The 21,004-nt window shown below is 55.7% G+C and overlaps 1 protein-coding gene across 1 annotated transcript in view; it reads left to right on the forward strand.

The window, feature by feature from the left end:
• The first annotated feature begins 1,242 nt into the window (after positions 1 to 1,242).
• Positions 1,243 to 21,004, forward strand: part of CAND2 (cullin associated and neddylation dissociated 2 (putative)) — a 32,992-nt gene continuing 13,230 nt past the window's right edge. Inside the window, exons 1-10 of the mRNA XM_026501406.4 lie at positions 1,243 to 1,379; positions 7,070 to 7,213; positions 10,025 to 10,179; positions 10,864 to 10,987; positions 13,016 to 13,281; positions 14,653 to 14,758; positions 14,935 to 15,077; positions 16,866 to 17,158; positions 18,253 to 18,394; positions 18,723 to 20,225. Of these exons, the coding sequence (XP_026357191.3) occupies positions 1,312 to 1,379; positions 7,070 to 7,213; positions 10,025 to 10,179; positions 10,864 to 10,987; positions 13,016 to 13,281; positions 14,653 to 14,758; positions 14,935 to 15,077; positions 16,866 to 17,158; positions 18,253 to 18,394; positions 18,723 to 20,225 (2,944 nt within the window). The 5' untranslated portion in view covers positions 1,243 to 1,311. The remainder of the gene's footprint in view (positions 1,380 to 7,069; positions 7,214 to 10,024; positions 10,180 to 10,863; positions 10,988 to 13,015; positions 13,282 to 14,652; positions 14,759 to 14,934; positions 15,078 to 16,865; positions 17,159 to 18,252; positions 18,395 to 18,722; positions 20,226 to 21,004) is intronic.

The following is a 21,004-nucleotide window of genomic DNA, read 5'->3' on the forward strand; positions in this document are numbered from 1 at the left end:
CCCAAGGGTCAGGGGCTGTGTGTCTAGTCTGCTGTCCAGGGGCTGTGTTCCTGCTGTCCAGAACTGCACTGTCCACTATGGTAGCCACCAGCCACAGGTAGCTATATAGATTTAAATTAATTAAAAGTAAATAGAACAAAGAATTCAGTTCCTCAATTACACTAGTCATATTTCAAGTGCTCAATAGCCACCTGTGGCTAGTAGCTACCATATTGGATAGTGCAAAGAACATTTCCAACACCTGAAGAAAGTTCTGTTGGACAGCACCACTTTAGAACCCAGCTACTCATTAAGTGTGTTATAAAGATATTTTTAATCTTTGTCTTATGGGTCAAAAAACATAGTCCAGAGAGGTTGTGTTATTATCCCAAGGTCACACAGCCAGGAAGCAGCCTAGCAGGGATTTGAACCCAGGACTGTTTTGCTCCAAAGCATATGCTACTCTCTTTCTTAAGAGCCAGCAGCCTCCTGACTATTTAGAGAGGCACAGGGTTCTCCTGTACTCTTACACATTCTCCAAGGTTGAGCTTGTACCTAACTGTGGAGAAAGTGTGGGGAGCTTCAGGTGAGGATTGTTGCCCGAGGCACTGAGGGATCTGGGGTCAGTCCTGATTCCATCTGGGATCCATGGCTGTTCCACCCTAAGCAAGTGTCTATGCCTGTCTGGGTCTCAGCTGCATCTCTATAAAATGAAGAAACTGACCCTGTGGCCTGAGGGTGGGAGATGGCAGGCAGGGAGCCTGGTGACTGGGTACACTCTTCAGATTCTGCCTGATTCTGAGGCAGGCCAGCATGAGGAGTGGAGTGGGGGTGGAAGTGCTTTGGTTGGCTTGACCAACAATAGCAGCTCCTGCTTCTGGAATGCCTGCTATTGAAAGCGCTGAGGTTCGGAGAGGTGAAGTAATTTGGCCCAGGTTACATAGCAGGGGAACTGGCAGAACTGGGATTCGAAGCCGAGACTCTCCGATCCTATGCAGGTGCCACGCAACCATGGTCAGGACCCACAGGAATCATAGGAGGGCGTTTACCAGTGAAAGATGGTGAGCTCCCCGTCTCTAGGGGGTGTGCAAGTTGGTGCCGGGCCACGCACGGAGCAGTGGCTGGTGCCCGGGCCGAGACCGCAGAGCCTCTCGCAGGCCCCCTTCCGCCTCCCGCGGCGGCCCCGGCCGAGGCGCGAGCGCGGCACCACCCGGGCGGGGCGGGGGCTGCTATTTCTGTCCGGTGAGCGCAGCCCGCGCCGCCAGGCGGGGGAGGGGGCGCCCGCGCCGCCATATTCGCTCCCGCCGGCCGGCCCCGCGGCGCGCAGCCACCATGAGCACCGCCGCCTTCCACATCTCCAGCCTCCTGGAGAAGATGACGTCCAGCGACAAGGACTTCAGGTGCGCCCCGCTGCCGGCCCCCGCCTCTCCGCCTCCCATTGAAACCCCGGCCTTCTTCGCCTCCCGCCGCGCCGGCCCATCCCCCACGAGCGTGCAGCCCCTGCCCCTCTGCCGTGTTACGCTCCACCCCTCCCGTGACCCCCGCCCTGCCGCTGCGGCCCCCCTGCTCCTCGCGTCTCAGCCCTGCGCTCTCTACAGCCCCTGCTTCGTCTCCCACCGTGCGCGCGTCGGCCCCTGCCTCGGTCCCCTCGGGGGAGCCCCAGCTCCTCCCTCTGCACCCTTCCTCTGCCTTCTCTCTCCATCCGTGCCAGCCCTCATCTCTCCCCGCAGCTGATGCGCCCAGGGCCCCACTTCAGCCCACGCGAAGCCCTCGGCCTCTCGTTGGGGATCCCAGCGTCTGCCTCTTCTTGCCCGCGTTGGAACCCCGCGCCTTCCGGGCCCACAACCCCGGGACTGACTTTTCCACACTAGCCTCTGCACCCTCCGCTCCGCCCTCTTCTCCTCAAAGTCACCCCAGGCGTCCTGCCTGCGCTTCATCAGGGCACCTTCTCCCCTCCCCTCCCCTCCCCTCCCCTCCCAGGTTTGCTCTGACACAGCCTGAAGCAGGGGGCTGGGCTGAGGGGCTTTGCTGGCACAGGGAGGCGAAGGTTGGGGTGGGGGCTTTTAGCTTTTGGGCGCCACTCCCTTCTCTTTGTTCCCCGGACGTCACTGAGCCACACCGGAACCGAGGTGGAAAGAATGGAGGAAACCTCTCCTCCAACCTCCTCTTCCTTGGGGGAAACTGAGGCCCCCGGGGGATGAAGGGATTGGCTCTGGTCACACAGCCAGTTCTGGACCCTGGGAGCTGAGAGGAGCCCACAGAGACCAACATAGTCCACGTATTGAACATTCTGTCACTTTATCCCCAGTTTACAGGTAGGGAAATGGGAGCTCAGAGCCTCAAAGTCACAGTCAGAGTTGCCGTCACAGAGCTATGAAGTGCAGGGTGTGGGGTCCAAATCCAGGCCAGTCTTAACACAGAGGCTGAGACCTTAGCGAGGCCAACGGATCCAGCCCTCTGACAGGTGAGGAGATTGAGGCCCCACCTCTCCTGGTCTGACTCCTGCCTTCTTCTGCCACCCATTCCTCAGCCCCCCTCAAGAGCTTCTAGTAGAGCTTTAGAACCATGGTGCTGGGTTCAGATCCTGCCCCAACCACTTACTGGCTGTGTGACTGGGGACTTCGGAGCCTCAACTTCTGTTTCTCTAAGGTGGGATAGTAATAGAACCCACCTCAGAGGGTTGGTGTGAGTTTGAAAAGAGTTAACACATGTGCAGTGCTTAGATAGCGCTGGCACCAGATAGGTGCTTAATAAACTGGCATTTATGGCTCCGTGCACATCAGAAATCTGCCGTGCACTCTCCCACTCTCTACTTGCAACCCCTCCCCCCTTCACTTCCTCCCTTCACCTGGCTAGCTCCTTCTCATTTGTCACCTCTTCGGGATGCCTTCTGACACCCAGGCAGAGTTGGGCACGTCCCCTGTGCTCCCACAGCACCTGTCCTGCCCCATGTTTCTACGACATCACTTCTAGCCCTGAGATACTCAGAACCCTTGCACCGGGACTGTGTCCTTCCTTTTTGCATCCCAGAGCCTGTTCTGGGTACACAGAAGGTGCTCAGTGAATGTTTCCTGGGTGCCAGGCTCCCTGCTATGCTGTCCAGTGCAGTCTCATTCGAATAGTCCACCCAGGCAGTCCAGAACAGTCCTTCCTGTTCTCCAGAGGTTCAGAGAAGGGAAGTGACTTGCCCATAGCCGGCTAGTGGCCGAGGGGATTTGCACCCTGTCTCTTGGCCCCCGGGTCCAATCTCCAGGAGAGGGAGTTGGCCCTGCCACCTAGAGCATGAGAAGGCCTTTCAGCCTGCTCTGCTGGAGAACACTTAAAACCATCCCAAGCATATGAGAATGCTGTCTATTTTTAAAGTCCGAATACCGGGAAGGCTGGGTCCTGCTGACCAACTGTCCAGGTGCCCATGTGGCTGAGTGTTTCAGCTGAGTTGTCTCTCTGGAATGAAACTGAAACTGTGTCCTCTGGCTTCTGGAGGCAGGTGGTGACTGCGAGTGGGGTTCCCAGGCAGGGTCAAGGAAGCCATTGATCCCTGTTGTCCCTCTGTGGGTGGGAGGCTGCTCAGTTCCCACTCAGACTCCAGCAGCCAGATGGAAAACTGAGGGGTCGTGCAGGAATTCCTAAATCATTTTTCAATAACACAGTAGTAATTGTTGAGGAGCCGGGAGACCTGACAGGTGTGCTGAGTCCCCTCCCAGCTTGCTGTGTAACCTTGGGCAGTTCGTGCAGCCCCCCTGAGCCTGGTTTCCCCATCTGCCTCATGCTAAGAGCTGGTTGTCCTATTGAAATCTCCCAAAGATGTTATGAGGTGAGGCAAAGAACATTCCCACTTCATAGGTGGAAAACTGAGACTCAGGAGTCAGTTGCCCAAGGTCACCTAATTGGTAAGTGGCAAGACCTACATATTTAGTTAAAGCCAAACTTCAGGGGCGCCTGGGTGGCTCTGTCGGTTGAGCATCTGACTCTTGATTCCAGCTCAGGTCATGATCTCAGGGTTGTGGGATCGAGCTCTGCTGTGTCAGGTTCTGCCCTTGGCATGGAGTCTGCTTGGGATTCTCTCCACCACCACCACCCCCGCCGGCCCGCGTATGCTCTCTCTCTCAAATAAACAAATAAATCTTAAAAAAAAAAAAAAAAAAAAGAGGCAGACTTCAGGGCTCAAACTCTTTTTTTTTTTTTTTAAGATTTTATTTATTTATTTGACATCGATAGAGACAGCCAGCGAGAGAGAGAACACAAGCAGGGGGAGTGGGAGAGGAAGAAGCAAACTCATAGCGGAGAAGCCTGATGTGGGGCTCGATCCCATAACGCCAGGATCACGCTCTGAGCCGAAGGCAGACACTTAACGACTGCGCCACCCAGGCGCCCCCAGGGCTCAAACTCTTATCTACCAAATTACATGCTTTGCTGTACACCCCCCACTGCCACCACCACGTACATATGCGCAGTCCAGCTTTCTTTCTCTGAGAGCTGGTTATTTGCGGGAACTCGGAGGTGTCTGAAATGCTGAGGCATATCTCAGAAGGGCTGGTTTCTGAGTTCGGGTTTCCACACAGCTCCTTGGCTGTTAGGGGCTGGCTCTTTCCCTGCCTCCCCTCCTGCCCTCACCCTACTTCCAGGCCCTCTCCAGACCTGTTCTTTGCTGGGTCTGGAGTCCCAGGGGCGAACCTGCTGGGCCCCTGTGAGTTCATATTCTAATGGGGAGACGCACTGGTAACCAAGCTTGCAATACAGTTTGAAGAGTGCTCTGATGAGGAATGCAGAGTGCTCTGAGAGAATCCTATCCAGGGGAACCCCAAGTGTGATTTGGGAATGTGGGTTGGGGATAGGGCAGGGTGATCAGATGACTCATTTCTGAGGCTGGGACATTTGAGCTGGGTCCTTGACAATTGAATAGGAGTTCAACAGAGAAGAAAGGGGGGGACAGGAGGCTCATCTTGGGAAAATGAACACATTCCTTCAGTTGCCAGGCTGAGCTGGGTCTCCATGAACTGCAGCAGAAACACAGCTTAGAGACACTACCTGCCATCTCAGAATGTCCCCTCAGCCAGGCGGACCTAGGAGTGCGCTTGCCTACCCCAGGCCTTGTCCTGGCTCAGAAGCAGACCTCCTCCTTCACCTTCCCGTGGCTGCTTCTCCTGCAATGACCAGGCCCAGAGGTGGGCACAGTCGGCCCTGCCACTCCCTCCTGGCCTCCAGCCCAGCCTCCTTCTTTCTCTCAGCAGCTTGACACTAATTCCAGCTCTTAAAAATAAACAGCAGTGACATCGACAAGTGCTCTCCAGGTAACAGGGCGCTGTGGGTCTCCCCATGACATCAAGCAGCAGGTCTGAGCCTGCAAAGATGAGGCTGGAACCCTGACTGTGATCAGTTTTGCCACAGGAAGCTTGGGAGGATCGGTAGGACTCTTGTTGGTGGAGCAAGCTCAAGCCTAAAACAAGGCTGGTGTGAGGAGGCGGGGTGGTCTGGTAGGTCAGCAAAAGCTGGAGGCTTTCTCTGGGGCTGCCACACTCTGGCCCTGACTTTGCCGCATCTCTCCTTGCTGCCCTGGCCTTCCCCTCCGGTTTCTCCTTGCAAGTGCCTGCAAGATCCAGTGAACAGGTACAGTGGGCCTGGTGGGAACCTGGTCAACTGGAGATAGTGTCCCACCTAATGAGGGCAGCCAGGCCTGCACCAACCAGTTATTGTCGCCAGGGGATGTTGGCCCAGGTGTATTCAAAGACTCTATTTTCGGGGTGCCTGGGTAGCTCAGTCAGTTAAGCGTCTGCCTTCAGCTGAGGTCATGATCCTGGGGTCCTGGGATTGAGCCCCATGTAGGTCTCCCTGCTCGGCGAGGCGTCTGCTTCTCCCTCTGCCCCTGTCCCTGCTGATGCTCTCTGTCTCTTTCTCTCTCAAATAAACAAATAAAATCTTAAGAAAAAACAAAGATTCTATTTTCAAGAGAATCTGGTAATTACTTTTACATCAACTGGGGAGTTTCTACGTGTTGTTAAATCAAACGTTTGAAAAACATCTGCAAGGTAGACACAGCTGAGGGCTGCCAGTTTAAGGCTGCTCTGCCCTGTGAATCTCAGCAGGAACCGTGGTGATCCTAGCAGCTCCAGCTCATGGCCTTCCAGCTCAGACTCCCACTACCATTGCAACTCCCTAGAACACGGTATCAGGCCACATGGATCTGCCCACCTGGGGGCGGGGAGGGGGCAGCACTTGGCTCTGATGCCCACCCCTGCGTCAGGGAGCTGGGTTGGGGACTGGCCAGCTGTTGACATCAGTGTCTAAGATATGCTTGCAGCCCATCAGCATGGCCTAGGGCAGGAGCTCTCAGAGTGTGGTCCCTGCCTCTCAGGGACTTGTTAGAAATGCAAATTCTTGGGCCCCAGCTCAGACCTGATTCCAGAAACCTTGGGGGTGGGGCCCAGCAGTGTCTAACAGGCCCTGTAGGCGATTCTGACGCGCAGTGTCTAACAGGCCCTGTAGGCGATTCTGACGCCAGCTACAGTTTGAGAACCACTGGTCTAAAGGCAGGGGCTGAGTGGGTTCTCTGAGGCGGAGGTGGGCAGGGCTAGCCCCATTCCATCTGTCTGGTAGAGAGGCGTCTGTTCGGCCTGCTAACATGAATGAGGTGAATGACGTAACTTGCCGTTATAATAATGGCGGTGCTGCTTACTGAGTGCTCACTGGGTGCTAAGCACATCACATACAGTATTTCGTTTTCACTTCCATATAACCCCACAAGGCAGGTGCTGTTCTTATCCCCATTTTTCTGACAGGTGAACTAGGGCTCAGAGAGGTGAAGTGACTTGTCCAAGTTCACATTTACACGAGTGGTAGAAGCAGGAGCCACCAAACTCAAAGTGCTCAGCATTTAGCCAGCGTGCTGTGCCACTCCTAGTCTGCCATGACGTGGCAGTTGGTATGTCACCCGTGGGTCTCCTGGTGGTGGCCCGACCATGTCTCCAGCCCAGATAATCTACCTGCCCTTGAATCTTTGTATCGAGGTCTGCTTCTGGAGGCACTCTCAGACACTGCCCGAAACACTGGGCCCAGGAGCTCTTCAGGAATCCTCCTGTGCCCTCCTGCCCAGGTTCATGGCCACCAGTGACCTGATGTCGGAGCTGCAGAAGGACTCCATCCAGCTGGACGAGGACAGCGAGCGCAAGGTGGTGAAGATGTTGCTCAGGCTGCTGGAGGACAAGAACGGCGAGGTGCAGAACCTGGCCGTCAAGTGGTGAGTGCTGGCCTTGGTGGGGGCGGGGCAAGGCCAGGTGTGAGCGAACCCCAGGGGTCCCTGCCCCTTTGGGGCACAGTCTCTAAGAGAGTAGTTGCTGTGAGCAGTTCTTGAAGCCCCAGAAGAGTTGGATGGTGCCTTGGTCTGGATTCCCCCAGAGGTAGACCCAATGACGGGGATTCAAGTGTAAGTTTATTTGGGAAGTGATCCCAGAAAACTCCAGTAGGGGAATAGGGAAGTGAGGTAGGGAAGGAAGAAAGCCAGTAACATGTGAAAGATCAAGCAAGTTACTGCTGTGGGCAAGTGGAGCTTAACCCTACCGGGGGCCTTTGGGACACAGTGTAGGACATGCCCTGTGGAGTGTTCCACCCAAGGGCTGTCAGTCCTGCTGAGGGCTGTTCCCGGGGTAGCGGGTAGCGCACAGGGTTCTGTATTCCATGACCCCTCCGGCCAGAGAAAGCCCTCAGGCACAGATGCAGGTGCTGGCAGCTGGAAGGTCACGCTGGCATGCAGAAGGAGGGTGAGGGCTGAAGGGGGGGCTTCAAAGCCTTTGCCCTAGGCACCCTGAGGTTGCAGTCCTGAGACCTTGGCCAGTCACCTTTAGAGCTAAAAAAGCAAGATGAGGTATGTGCAGGGCACACGTGTATGTGGGTGGGTGGAGGACTGAGGAATGGCAGGGGTCAACAGTCAACAGAGAATTGGGGCATTGCCTGTGGAACAGTACTCCGTGAGCTGGGCGCAGGCATTCTGGGCTGTCTTTTTTTTTTTTTTTTTTAAGATTTTATTTATTCATTTGACAGAGATAGAGACAGCCAGCGAGAGAGGGAACACAAGCAGGGGGAGTGGGAGAGGAAGAAGCAGGCTCCCAGCGGAGGAGCCCGATGTGGGACTCGATCCCGGAACGCCGGGATCACGCCCTGAGCCGAAGGCAGACACTTAACGACTGCGCTACCCAGGAGCCCCATGGGCTGTCTTAATGAATTTCAACTTGATCCCAAGAGCAGAGGGAATTCAGTGGAGTTTTATGCAGGAACATGACGTGGTCATGTCTGCGGTCTGGAAGCGTCTCTGGCCATGCGGCAGAGATAGGGTGGATGGTGGTTTCCCCCCGGCAGAACCGGGAGTACAGTAGTGTGTGTTCCAGTATGTGAATGCTTGGGCACGTTGACTGAAGGGATAATAAAGTCATGAGAAGCCTGCACTAAATGTAGGCTCACGGTGGGTGCCATGGCACTTGGCGGGTAGAGACAGATGTCGATGTTGGGGACTCAGCTCCCACAAGCAGGACTGTGGTGCTGATTTTCTGAATTAGCGATGAGATTTTCTGAAACGGTAAACATCTCCTGGTAGTTTTCCGGAAAACAAAGTACAGTCTTCCTTCAATTTACTGGATAGTTACATTCTTGGGAAATTTAGAGTACCTTAAAATACCGTAAAAAGTACTTTGTGTGTATATGTAAATTGAAATTAGATTTTGGACTCAGGTAATTATGGAAAGGTTTTTTTCCCTGTACAAATGACCAGTGGGGTGTTAGAAACTCCAGCAGGATGTGGAACATGTTTTGTTTTGCAGTATTGTCTTTCCCAGCCACATGCACCCCCCTCTCCCACCCCCAAATAAAAGCCAGAGGTGACGTCTCATTAGTTATGACCAAAAAAGGCCCCCATAAATTTCCAGAACTCTCCTGAGGGCGCTACACCCCAATCAGGAACTATAGGAGGCAGAAAGGGGGGGACCCCATGAGTACTTACATAGAAGAGCTGATGGAGAAAACCGTCAATGGAGAGCCACGGTCTGCAAACTGGTATGAATTGCGGTTCCCTGGGACCCTTGTTAAGCTAAGTATTCCCCAGCTGGGATTCAGACTCCGGAGCAGGAGGGGTGGAGGGAGGAGTCTGAGGTGGGCAGATGAGAAGGTAGCACCGGGGAATCTGCATTCTAACGCACACCAACATCTCAGAACCATTCATTTAGGTCAGAGGTTCTTAATCTTAACTGCATGTTAGAATCTATGTAGGTAATTAAAAAACAAAAACAAACTCCCAATGCCCAGGCCACACCTGAAAACCAATTAACTCAGATTCCCTGGGGCTTGCACCCAGTGACAGATTTTAAAGGCCCCGGGTGATGGTGATGCACAGTTAAAGCTGAGAACTAGTGTGTCTAGTACAGCTATTTTTAAGCTTTAATATGGATTCAGATCACTGGGGCCTTTTTGAACTGCAGATTCTAGTTCGGTAACTCTGGGATAGGACCTGAGATTCTGCATTTCTGGCAAGTTCCAGGTGATGCTGGTGATGCTTGTGAAGCTGATCTGTGACTATGATTGGTAAAGCAAGGCTCTAAGGCAGAGGTTTTCTGGTCCCTGGACCACCAGTATCAGCATCCACTGAGAACTTGCTAGAAATTTAAATTCTCAGGCCCCTCCTAGACCTTCTGAATGTGAAAATCTGGGGCGGGGCCCAGAAATCTGTTTTAACAAGGCCTCTAAGAGGATTCTGATATATACTGAAGTTTGACAACCGCGGCTCTTGGGCATTGCTTGGTTTCCAGCTGAGGTTACTGGGTTCAGGGGTTTGGCCATATACTGACGTGCAAAACCCAGGAGGAGGTGCAGGTTTGGGAGGTGCCAGGAATGATGTTGGCAGAGCCAGAGGGTGCCTCTCTTTCTGGCAAAATAGGGAGTCCCCTGTCTATCTGGGGCCTTTTCCTCAGCACATGTAGCCCCATGGGCCTGAGGGGACCTAAAGAGCAGCATGACTGAGGCTGAGCCTGGGGCTTTTGGACACTCTCCTTCCCTCCCTGCTCAGCCTGGGTCCTCTGGTGGGAAAAGTGAAGGAGTACCAGGTGGAGACCATCGTGGATGCCCTCTGTGCCAACATGCGGTCAGATAAGGAGCAGCTCCGAGACATCGCTGGCATCGGCCTCAAGACTGTCCTGTCGGAGCTCCCCCCTGCAGCCACAGGTACCCAGGTCCCAGGGATTAGGCACTGTTGTTATTTGTCCTACTTTATGATTAAAGAAACTGGGGCCCAGAGAGGTGAAGGGACTTGCTAAGGCCAGCTGGCTAGGAAGTGGCAGAGGATTCAAACCCAGCTCTGTTTAAGTTCCTGGCTCTGTGTCAGGAATGCTTTAGCTGTAAGTAACAAAAATCTAACTAATAACAGCTTGAGGGAGAATGGGGTTGCTTTTCTCACAGAATTCTGGAGGGACCAGCCATTCCATTTTTGCAGCAACGCATTTAGCAGCTCAGTTAGGACAGGGGTAAGGTCTCTGCTTGTGCCTTTTGTCCTTTATGAGAAAAGCACGTTTCCCCAAAAGAGCTCAGAAGGCTTCGACCTGTATCTCACTAGCCAGGTCACTTGGCCCCTGCTAGCAGCAAGGGAGTCTAGGCAAGGAGCTTTCCCTGCCTCCCTAGTTAGCAGGTGGAAGGCAGAGGGACTGGGGGTGGGGCGACTCAGCCATCAATTCTTCACCTTCCCTAGCTGTCCCCTTTAGTTCGGTCAGACTCTGGGTCAAACCTTGGACCACTCAAGGCCAGGGTCAGCTGGATTCTCGGGGATGTAGGCTCAGGAATATAATGAGAGCAAAGGCCGGCCAGAGGTGGCCAGCCCTGGGCCTCACTGTGCCATCCTTGTGCTCTGTGCAGGCTCTGGCCTGGCTACCAACGTGTGCCGGAAGATCACCGGCCAGCTCACCAGTGCTATCGCCCAGCAAGAGGATGTGGCTGTGCAGTTGGAAGCCCTGGACATCCTCTCTGACATGCTGAGCAGGTGGGGGAGGCCACCCTGGGCAGGGAGGACCGGGGGAGGGTGACATGGGGACAGAGAGGGATTCAGAGCCACAGAGCCAGCGCTTAACTGCACACTAGGCTCTGTGCTTGGCGCTCCTTAAGTGTCCTAGCAGCCTTGCTAAGGAGGGCTCCTTCACAATTCTCTAGTCTCTGAGCCCTGCCCAAGGTCACACTGTCAGTGCCAAGGTAACAGTAAATGGCAGAACCTGGGGTTTGAATTCAGGTCTCTCCGAAGCCTATGTGTGTTCATCCTCTCCCGCATCCCCTTCTTTCTCTTTTTCTTCTTTTGGGCTAATAGCACTGGGCCTTTGTTTTAAATTGCACTGTACATTTTACAAGTTCATTCATTCAACCTGCCAAGACTTGAACACCTACTCCATGACCCAGGAAAATGTCAGGTGCTGAACTGGTGGTGGGAATATGGAATTGGACAGGTCTTGGGCCCTCCTAGGGAGGAGCTCACAGATAACAAACTAAGTGGAGTAAGACCAACAGTAAGGAGAAGAGCAGAGCCTTTAGGAGCTCAGAGGAGGAGCCGGGGGTAGGGAAGCTTCCTCGAGAGGGTCCTGCTAGCTGAGCCTTCAAGGATGGGCAGGACTTGGCCAGGGTTGGGTGGGCATAAGGGGGACACTGGAGGTAGAGACTGCCCTTGGCCCAGGGGGCAGAGGCTGGAGAAGACATGGGATCCTGGGGGTTTTGTGAGACAGCGTGGGGCTGGGGTGTCATGTGGAGAGGCTGGTATGGAGAGGTGAGGCCGAGGGCTGGGCAGGAGCTGCGGGGTGGGCGACTAAAACTGACACAGACTGTGCGAGGAGTGGGAGTGCGCGTCAGCTCAGGGGTCAAGGAATGCCTTGTGCATATTTGTGTTTCAGACTCCTCTTCCTATTGCCGTGTGCACAGTTGACGGCAGGGGTCGAATGGGCAGGGAGACTGGTTAGGAGACTTCTGCAGGCAGGTATACTCAGGTTGTATTTAAGAGATAGACTCCACAAGACTCGGGGTGGGTGACAGGCAAAGACTCAAAGATGACACCCGGGGGTCTGGCTTTACTGACTGGGGGCAAGGACACAGGGCCATTGGCTGTGATGGGGTGTAGGAGCTCTGGGAACAGGAGCAGGTGTGTGGGGAGGAAGGTGATGGAGTCATTTGGGGCATGTTGAATCTGAAGTGGGAGGCACGCACTCAGTCAGAGACTCCATGAGGGCAGGCTCTAGGGCCAGTCTAATCTCACCCAAGCTTCTCACAAAGGCCCTGTGACTTAGTAGGTGAACAAATAAATAAAAAATGAAATCCAGGAGTGAGAGCTGGGCTGGATATGGGAATGTGAGGCCAATGTGTTTGTGTGGAGTGAGAGAAGAGAAGGTCTCAGCATATGCACAGGACAGAACATGCACAGGCCTGGTTTCGAAGGTGAGGGTGGAAGCTGCTGAGGGTAGGGGCTGCATTCTCCCTGTGCAGAAGCCGTTCTCTGGTTTTGCCTCTCGCCTTGGGCCCAGAGCTCAGCTTATCCAGGAGCACTGGGGAGCCACTGAAGCAGTTAGGCAGAGGATTGACCAGGTCAGAGGTAGACTTTAGACCACTGTGGTCTCAGTGAAGGGAATGGACTGACACGGTGTGTGTGTGTGTGTGTGTGTGTGTGTGTGTGTAGAGTGTGCCTAGAGGTAAAGCCCAGACTCCCAGGAAATCAGCCCCACTGGAGTCCCCCACACTCCATTACCCATCAGGCCTTCTCCCCAGGCTAGCAACCTGGACATCTGGATTCAAATCCTGGCCTTGTATTTCTCGGCTGAGTGGTCTTGAGAAAGTCCCTTTCCCTCTCTGCTTTCCCTTGTGTAATAATAAATAAATAAATACTCCACACAGTTGCAGGGCGCCTTTCCATTTACCAAGGGCCATTGGGTTGTCATAATTCTGGGGAGGAGGCCTGGAGAGGATGGGGAGAGGAGAGGTGCCTGGCCCAGGCTGCCCGCTGGGTGGGCCCCGTCCGACATCCCCTCCGACTCCCCAGGCTGGGTGCCCCTCTGGGTGCCTTCCATGCCAGCCTCCTGCACTGTCTGCTGCCGCAGCTGAGCAGCCCACGCCTGGCCGTGCGCAAGCGGGCCGTCGGGGCACTGGGCCACCTGGCGGCCGCCTGTAGCACAGACCTCTTCGTGGAGCTCGCGGACCACCTGCTGGATCGGCTGCCCGGGCCGCACGCACCGGCCAGCCCCGCCGCCATCCGCACTCTGATCCAATGTCTGGGTAGCGTCGGCCGGCAGGCAGGCCACCGCCTCGGTAAGGGGGTGCAGCCCCTCTGCAAGGGGCGGGGCCGAGGCGGGGAGGGGCTGCCGAGCCTGGGGCGGGCTGCCTCTTAGGTGAGGGGGCGTGGCCGAGGCAGATTGGTGCTGGGGGAAGAGGGGTGGGGCATGAGTGTCAGCCACCTCCCAGGTAAGGGGGAGTGGCTGACACGCCTGACAGCGGAAGGCGGAGCTTGAAGGGCAGTGGGTGGAACCTGAGCTCCACGTGCTTCTGAGCCTGACCTACCTCTGCTGAGGCTCTCGGGTAATTATAAATCACGCCACCAAACGTAAAATACCGTGTGTTCTATCCTCCTACTTTGACAGATATACTTTAATAACAACCCAGAAGCCAAGTCTGAATTTTAAAAAAATTTTATTGGGGCATAATGTACATATAATAAATTGCGTGACTTAAAGTACGCAGTTAAGTGTGTTTTGACCTTTGTGTACGGCTGTGAAACTACTACCTCAAACAAGATGCAGAATATTTCCATCACCCCCCAAAAGTATCCTTTTGCCCTTTTGCAGTCCATCCCTCCCCTTGCCCCACTCCAGGCAAGCACCGATGTGCTTTCTGTCACCAGGGATGAATTTTATAGAAATGGAATCCTGTAGTCAGGTTTGAATTTATTTTCAAGCACCTTGGAGTTCTGGGCTAGAACAAGGCAGCGTGGGCAGAGTTGGCCATGGTCTGCCCCTCTTTCCACTCTGGCTCTCTCACTGTAAGGGATTTTACGAACACACAGGGGGACCCCACCCCAAAGTCAATGCTCTGTCCTCATCCCCCCTCAAACAACAGCCACCTGTTAGTCACTCTCAGGAGTATGAACGCACGAGGGAGCCTGCACAGGACCAGACTAGGGTTCATGGTCAGTTGGGCAGGAAAATGGGGAAGCCTGTGACTGGAGAAGGGCTATGACAGAACCCTTTAAAGCACCAAGAGGTGCCCTTGCCTGGTGCATTTCCATGTTTCCCATCCGGGGCCACAACCTAGTGCAGGAAAGAAGATGAGGACATGAGTAACAGTTTAGGGACAGATGCTACTTTAGTGCCTACCGTGTGCCAGGCGGAGCTCTTTAATGTGCACCGTGTCATTAATCCTCACCCAGATCTCTGCCTGGTTGGCATTGTTATCTCTCCTAGAAAGATGAGTAGACTATGGTCAGAGAAGTGTGTTGTGTCCAAGGTCGCATAGCTCATAGGTGGCAGAGATAAAGCTAGAACCTTGACATCTGCTTGACTCTGAAGCCACCAAATTGAGTTTGCTGTGGTCAGGGCTCAAGTGCAGGGACAGGCTGAGCGCTGTGGGCTGAGGGAGGCTGGGAAAGGGTCTGGCCTGCCCTCAGTGACACACCTGGCCCTGTAGGGGCCCACCTGGACCGCCTGGTGCCCCTGGTGGAGGAGTTCTGCAACCTGGATGACGATGAGCTCCGGGAGTCCTGCCTCCAGGCCTTTGAGGCTTTCCTGAGGAAGTAGGTGCAGTGTGGGTGCCAGGAGATGGGGGCCCAGGGTTTCTTTGGGAAGTCGGTGGGGAAGGGGTGGGGCAGGATGCTGGCTTCAAAGCAGTGAGATCTCAGGACTCACCACTGGGCTCGCCCCCTACCCTCTCCTGCCTGTCCAGCAGAGCCTCACCCATCCTGCCCCACAGGTGCCCCAAGGAGATGGGTCCTCACGTGCCCAACGTGACCAGCCTCTGCCTCCAGTACATGAAGCACGACCCGAACTATAACTATGACAGCGATGGGGATGAGGAGCAGATGGAGACAGAAGATAATGAATTCAGTGAGCAAGGTGGGTGGCCAACTTGTCACTGGGGTGGGAAGGTGGAAATGGGTGCAGCTTTCCTGGGATACCACCCACCCCCAGCCAAAGACACATCTCGCACCCCCATCCTGATCTTCACTCTTCCTCAGTCTCCAGCCTTCCCCTCCGTGATCTGGGTTCCCCAAGGTCCCCACGCTGTGCATAGATCAGGGTAATGATAGTGGTAATTGCTGTCATTTATTGAACATCTACTGGTGTCCTGAGCATTCTCATTTCACGCTCCTTCCAATAACTCTAGAAAACCAGGTGCTTGTTATTATCCTCATATTTCAGACAAGGAAACCCAGACTTAGAGAAGGGATTTGCCTGAGATAACACAGCTAGGAAGTGGCCAAACTGGGACTTGGAGCCCCCACCTCTATGCTGCCATCTCTATGCCTGCTTAGTAATGGCTTTCAAGAGCCAGTGCTTTAACCCAGCAGAGTGAAGCTCTAATAATGGTATGATACGTACTAACAGGGAGAGAGATACCTGGATGGAGAATGGATGCAGTGGCTTCCTTCCTTCTGTGCCCGTGGTCCTACCTGTCACTCAGACTGATGGCCCTGGGCCCTAGAAGCAGAGCATTGATGGAGGAGAGGGACTTAGGTCCTGGTGGGGTACTGAGAATAAGATGGGATGGTGGGAGATGAGATAGGACAGGCGTGTTGGGGCCTCGAATGCCAAGTCAGGGAGAATGGGCATTTTCTTGTCAGTAGCCTGGAGCTATGGATGTTTTCTTCCTGGGTGGCATAGGGTGGAGGTAACAAATCACAATCCATCAGACGACATCTGCTCTGGCGACAGGACACAGCCCTGGGACCATCCACGTGGCCCACTATGGCTTCCCCAGACGCCAGTGCTCTGAAAGCCCGAGTCATCTAAGGAGTGGCATGGCTAGAAACAACACACTGGCCTCTGGGTCCGCACCTGGTGGTGTCCCTAGTTCGGTCCACCCCCCTCTTAGCTTCATGTGCATCTTCCCAGGTGTATGCGTGGGCCCCGTGGGCCTGAATCTCAGCCCCGTGGGCCTGTTTCTTAGCTGTGTGTCCTCAGGAGAGTTTCACCCTCTCTGAGCTTTATTCTTGTCATCTATCAAATGGAGCTCAAGACACCCTCATTCCTGAGGTGTGGTGAAGACCTGATGAGCTCTGTCCTCTCAGGGGAGCTTGGAGAGTAGAAAGCCACGCAAACACAGCTTTTCCTTGTTAGTATAGTCCTGCTTGGAAGCCAGAATGAGGACTTGAGACACTGGGGGTGGAGGGAGGGAGGAGGCCAAGGGGAGGCCTGTCATGTTTCCTTTCTGGAATCCTAATAAGTGAAACATCACACAATCAATTCTGATCAAAGGATAGATTTTGTGCCCCAAATGGATTCTCTGGAATCCTCAGTAATGACTTGGAAATTAGTTTTGTTCCTGATACAGGCAAAACAGGAACGGCTGGAGGCAAAGGGAGGATCCTGGTCTAATTGCAGCTATATCCCTGCTCATGTAACTTGGGGTGAGCCATTCCCCCCAGTTTCCACATCTCTACAGAGGGAAAATAGTCCCTGTCTCACAAGGTAGTTGTGAGGCTCAAATGAGGTTGTGGATCTGAGGTGCTTGGCATCACCTCTAGCACATAGTAGGTGTTCATTAAATGGCAGGTAACATTCCTAATAGCCTATAAATAGTCATCAAAAGTTGAAACAGGCTTGGCTCCCATCCTGGGAGACAGCCTGGGTGGGGCCAGGCTGCAGTGCGCTGGCTCCATGGGTGTCCCGTTCCTGCCCCAGAGAGTGAGGACGAATACAGTGATGACGATGACATGAGCTGGAAGGTGCGTCGGGCCGCCGCCAAGTGCATGGCAGCCTTGATTGGCTCTCGGCCTGACCTGCTGCCCGACTTCCACGGCACCCTGGCGCCTGCACTCATCCACCGCTTCAGGGAGCGTGAGGAGAACGTCAAGGCTGATGTCTTCGGGGCTTACATTGTGCTGCTGCGGCAGACGCGACCCCCGAAGGGGTGGCTGGAGTCCATGGAGGAGCCCACCCAAACAGGCAGCAACCTCCACGCGCTGCGAGGCCAGGTGAGCATGCCTCCTCCTCTCTCCCATCCCCGTTCCTCGACTCGTGACTCACCCTCCCAGCCATCCGCCTTCCCATCCTTCCGCTGCCCCACCATCTGTCCACCCACTGAAGAGTGCGCCCTGAGCCCAGACTCTGCCTGGCCCTGTGTTAGGTGCTGAGGCCCAGCGGGGAGGATGGCAGGTGACACACTGGCCCCTGGACCACACAGGCTAACGGCAGACAGACAGCACAAATAGGGCTTCTGGCCCCCTGAGAAGGAGTTTCCGTTTTATTCTAAGGGCCTAAAAGCCACAGGAGTTACAGGATCCCATTCCCGTTTGAAGGAGCTCGCTCTGGCTGCTGTGTGGGGAATGGACCCACAGGGCGGGAAAGAGTAGCCTCTGGAGGCCGGCCGGAAGCCGTTGTAGTTGTGCGAGTGGAAGGGATGGTGCTGTGGGCTGGGAGTACGGGAAAGAGGACTAGTCAGACTGGAGGGGTAGTTTTTGGGTCTCGCTGACAGATTGGATTGGAGGGTGAGGGACAGGAAGGTGTCATGTGAGTGCGAGTTTCCGGCTAAAGCATGAACTGCCGCTCCTTGACGTGGTGAAGGGAATATCTGGAGCTCTGTTCTGGACATTTATGGGGGAGGTCCTTGGATGCCCACGTGGAGAGGTCTGGCCAGCGGCTTACCCACGAATGAGTCTGACGTTGGAGATGTAGATCTGGGAGCCTTTGCCTCACTGGCATCTGAAGCTCAGGGAACAGCTGGGCTCATCTGGGGAGAGAAGCTAGGCGGGGAATGGAAAGGGGCCTCCGTTCCCCTCATGGGGTGTAGGGGTGAGAGCCAGACTGCCTTGGGTGACCTGGAGCAAGTCACTTCATCTCTCTGACCTGTTCCCCATCTGTAAAGAAGGCCCAGAAAGAGTAGCCACCGCCAAGGGTCTGCGTGCGGACTCAGGTGCCTGTTATGGAGTGTGTGATGGAAAGCTGGGGATGAAGCCATCCTCCCGCACCGGGGTCCTCCATGGGCATGTGCCTGGGCAAAGCCCCCCAGTACTGGAAGGGACAGCCAGGTTTCCTGGGTGGTCACTGGTCTCCTTCAAACTGCCCACAGGTGCCTCTTGTGATCAAGGCCCTGCAGCGGCAGCTTAAGGATCGGAGCGTCAGGGCTCGCCAGGGCTGCTTCAGCCTCCTCACCGAGCTGGCGGGTGTCCTCCCCGGCAGCCTGGCAGAGCACATGCCCGTGCTGGTAGCAGGTAGGATGGACTGCAGCCAGGTATCTGCTGTCCTGTGCTCTTCCAGAACCCAGACCCCAGGCCTCAATCCCCGTGGGTACCCCTGCTCAGCCACCTACGGTGGCTCCCCACTGCCAGCAGTGAGAACAAAGCCGGGGTACAGGCCCTACTTCCTGGTTTCGGAGGGGTTTCCTGGCCTTGCGTCCCTCAGCCCTGGCCAAGCCCTGACCTTTCAGAATCTGCAGCCTAAGAGCCTTGGGGTCTGGGTCTAGCTCAGATGCCTGCAGGTGCTCCACTCCCATATCCAGGGCCTGCCTGCGGCCCCATAACCTTTGCTCCCACCCCACAGGCATTGTCTTCTCTCTGGTGGACCGTTCCAGCTCTTCCACTATCCGGATGGACGCCCTGGCCTTCCTACAGGGGTTGCTGGGCACGGAGCCAGCCGTGGCCTTTCACTCACACCTGCCTACTCTCTTGCCACCTGTGATGGCCTGCGTAGCCGACCCTTTCTACAAGATCGCGGCCGAGGCCTTGCTGGTGCTCCAGGAGCTGGTGCGGGCCCTGTGGCCCCTGGACAGGCCTCGGACACTGGATCCCGAACCATATGTTGGAGAGATGTCTGCGGCCACCCTGGCACGGCTCCGTGCCACTGACCTGGACCAGGAAGTGAAGGAGCGCGCCATCGCCTGCATGGGCCACCTTGTGGCTCACCTGGGTGACCGGCTCGGGGATGACCTAGGGCCGTCACTGTTGCTCCTCCTGGACCGCCTGCGGAATGAGATCACCCGGCTGCCTGCTGTCAAGGCGCTGACGCTGGTGGCCGTGTCCCCGTTGCAGCTTGACCTGCAGCCTATCGTGGCGGAGGCACTGCCCATTCTGGCCTCGTTCCTGCGAAAGAACCAGCGGGCACTGCGGCTGGCCACGCTGGCTGCCCTGGACGCCCTGGCCCAGAGCCAGGGACTTAGCCTCCCGCCAACTGCCGTGCAGGCTGTGCTGGCCGAGCTGCCTGCCCTGGTCAGTGAGAGTGACATGCACGTGGCCCAGCTGGCCGTGGACTTCCTTTCCACAGTGACCCAGGCCCAGCCGGCCTCTTTGGCCAAGGTCAGTGGCCCCGTGCTCTCAGAGCTGCTGCGGTTGCTGCGCTCACCCCTGTTGCCCACCAGCGTGCTAGCGGCTGCTGAAGGCTTCCTGCAGGCCCTGGTGGGGACCCGCCCCCCGTGCGTGGACTACGAGGAGCTCATCCGCATGCTCACGGCACCTGTTTATGACGAGGCTGCGGATGGTGGGCCAGGCTTGCACAAGCAGGTGTTCCACTCTCTGGCTCGGTGTGTGGCAGCCCTCGCGGCCGCCTGTCCCCAGAAGGCGGCAGGCACGGCAAACCGCCTGGTCTGCGATGCCAGGTCACCCCACTCAAGCACAGGGGTCAAGGTCCTGGCGTTCCTATCGCTGGCTGAGGTGGGCCAGGTGGCTGGGCCAGGCCCCCAGCGGGAGCTGAAGGCAGTGCTCCTGGAAGCCTTGGGGTCACCCAGTGAGGACGTGAGGGCGGCTGCGTCCTATGCGCTGGGCCGCGTGGGCGCCGGGAACCTGCCCGACTTCCTGCCCTTCCTTCTGGGGCAGATCGAGGCTGAGCCCCGGCGGCAGTACCTGCTGCTGCACTCGCTCAGGGAGGCCCTGGGGGCTGCCCAGCCCGACAGCCTGAAGCCCTATGCCGAGGACATCTGGACCCTGCTCTTCCAGCGCTGTGAGGGCGCCGAGGAGGGCACCCGGGGGGTGGTGGCTGAGTGCATCGGCAAGCTGGTCCTCGTGAACCCTCCATTCCTTCTGCCCCGATTCCGGAAGCAGCTTGCTGCAGGTAGGGGCGCAGGTGTGGGCGAAGGCAGTCCAGATCGGAAGTGGGCAGTTTGCCTCTGAGCGGCCCACTCAGAGTGAGCTAATTCAAGCGACTGGGTCGGAGAGTCACAGTGTGGACAGAGGAGTCTTTAAAAACACAGTGTTTCCAGAGACTTGTGGCCTCCTCCTGGGGTCTCTCTGGGATGCAGGAGAGAGAATCCTTAATATATCCCCTCAAAAAATAAGCCTTGCATGATGCCACTTTCGTGCTCCTTGGTGTGGACCGGGGCCTCATGCTCTGGGCGGAAGTTAATGAAAGCAGTTCTCTGCCTGCAGGGAGTGCAGCTGTCTCGGGCTAGTTGGAGCCAGGAGCAAATGTCCATGTAGACCACGACTGGGTGCCATACCCCCCGGGGTTTGGGGAGGGTCTGGCAAAAACCAGGGGCAGGTTTTGGGTGGTCAGACAAGGGCATGCCAAGACATTCCGAAGCTCAGGGAGGAAGAAAGCAGACAGGTGGGACTGTGGGGCACTTGGGCAAGTGAAAGGCCTCCAGACCTTGAGCTGGTCAGCTGGCCCCTGATAGGGTCAGTGCGTGTATTCACTGACAGAATGGAGGCAAAGTGCTGGGTACATAGTACCTGGTATGTCATCAATGCTAAGTGAGTAACTGCTATCATTGCTGTTAGTGATTACAGTTAAGGCCTTACTGGGATGCTGGGTTGGAAGCAGCAGCTCTGCGGCCCGCACCACCACTGTGTGGACAGGAAGAACATACCGAGGACATTGCCTGTAACACTCAG

This window comes from Ursus arctos, unplaced genomic scaffold (genome assembly GCF_023065955.2).
Source record: "Ursus arctos isolate Adak ecotype North America unplaced genomic scaffold, UrsArc2.0 scaffold_14, whole genome shotgun sequence".
NCBI lineage: Eukaryota > Metazoa > Chordata > Mammalia > Carnivora > Ursidae > Ursus > Ursus arctos.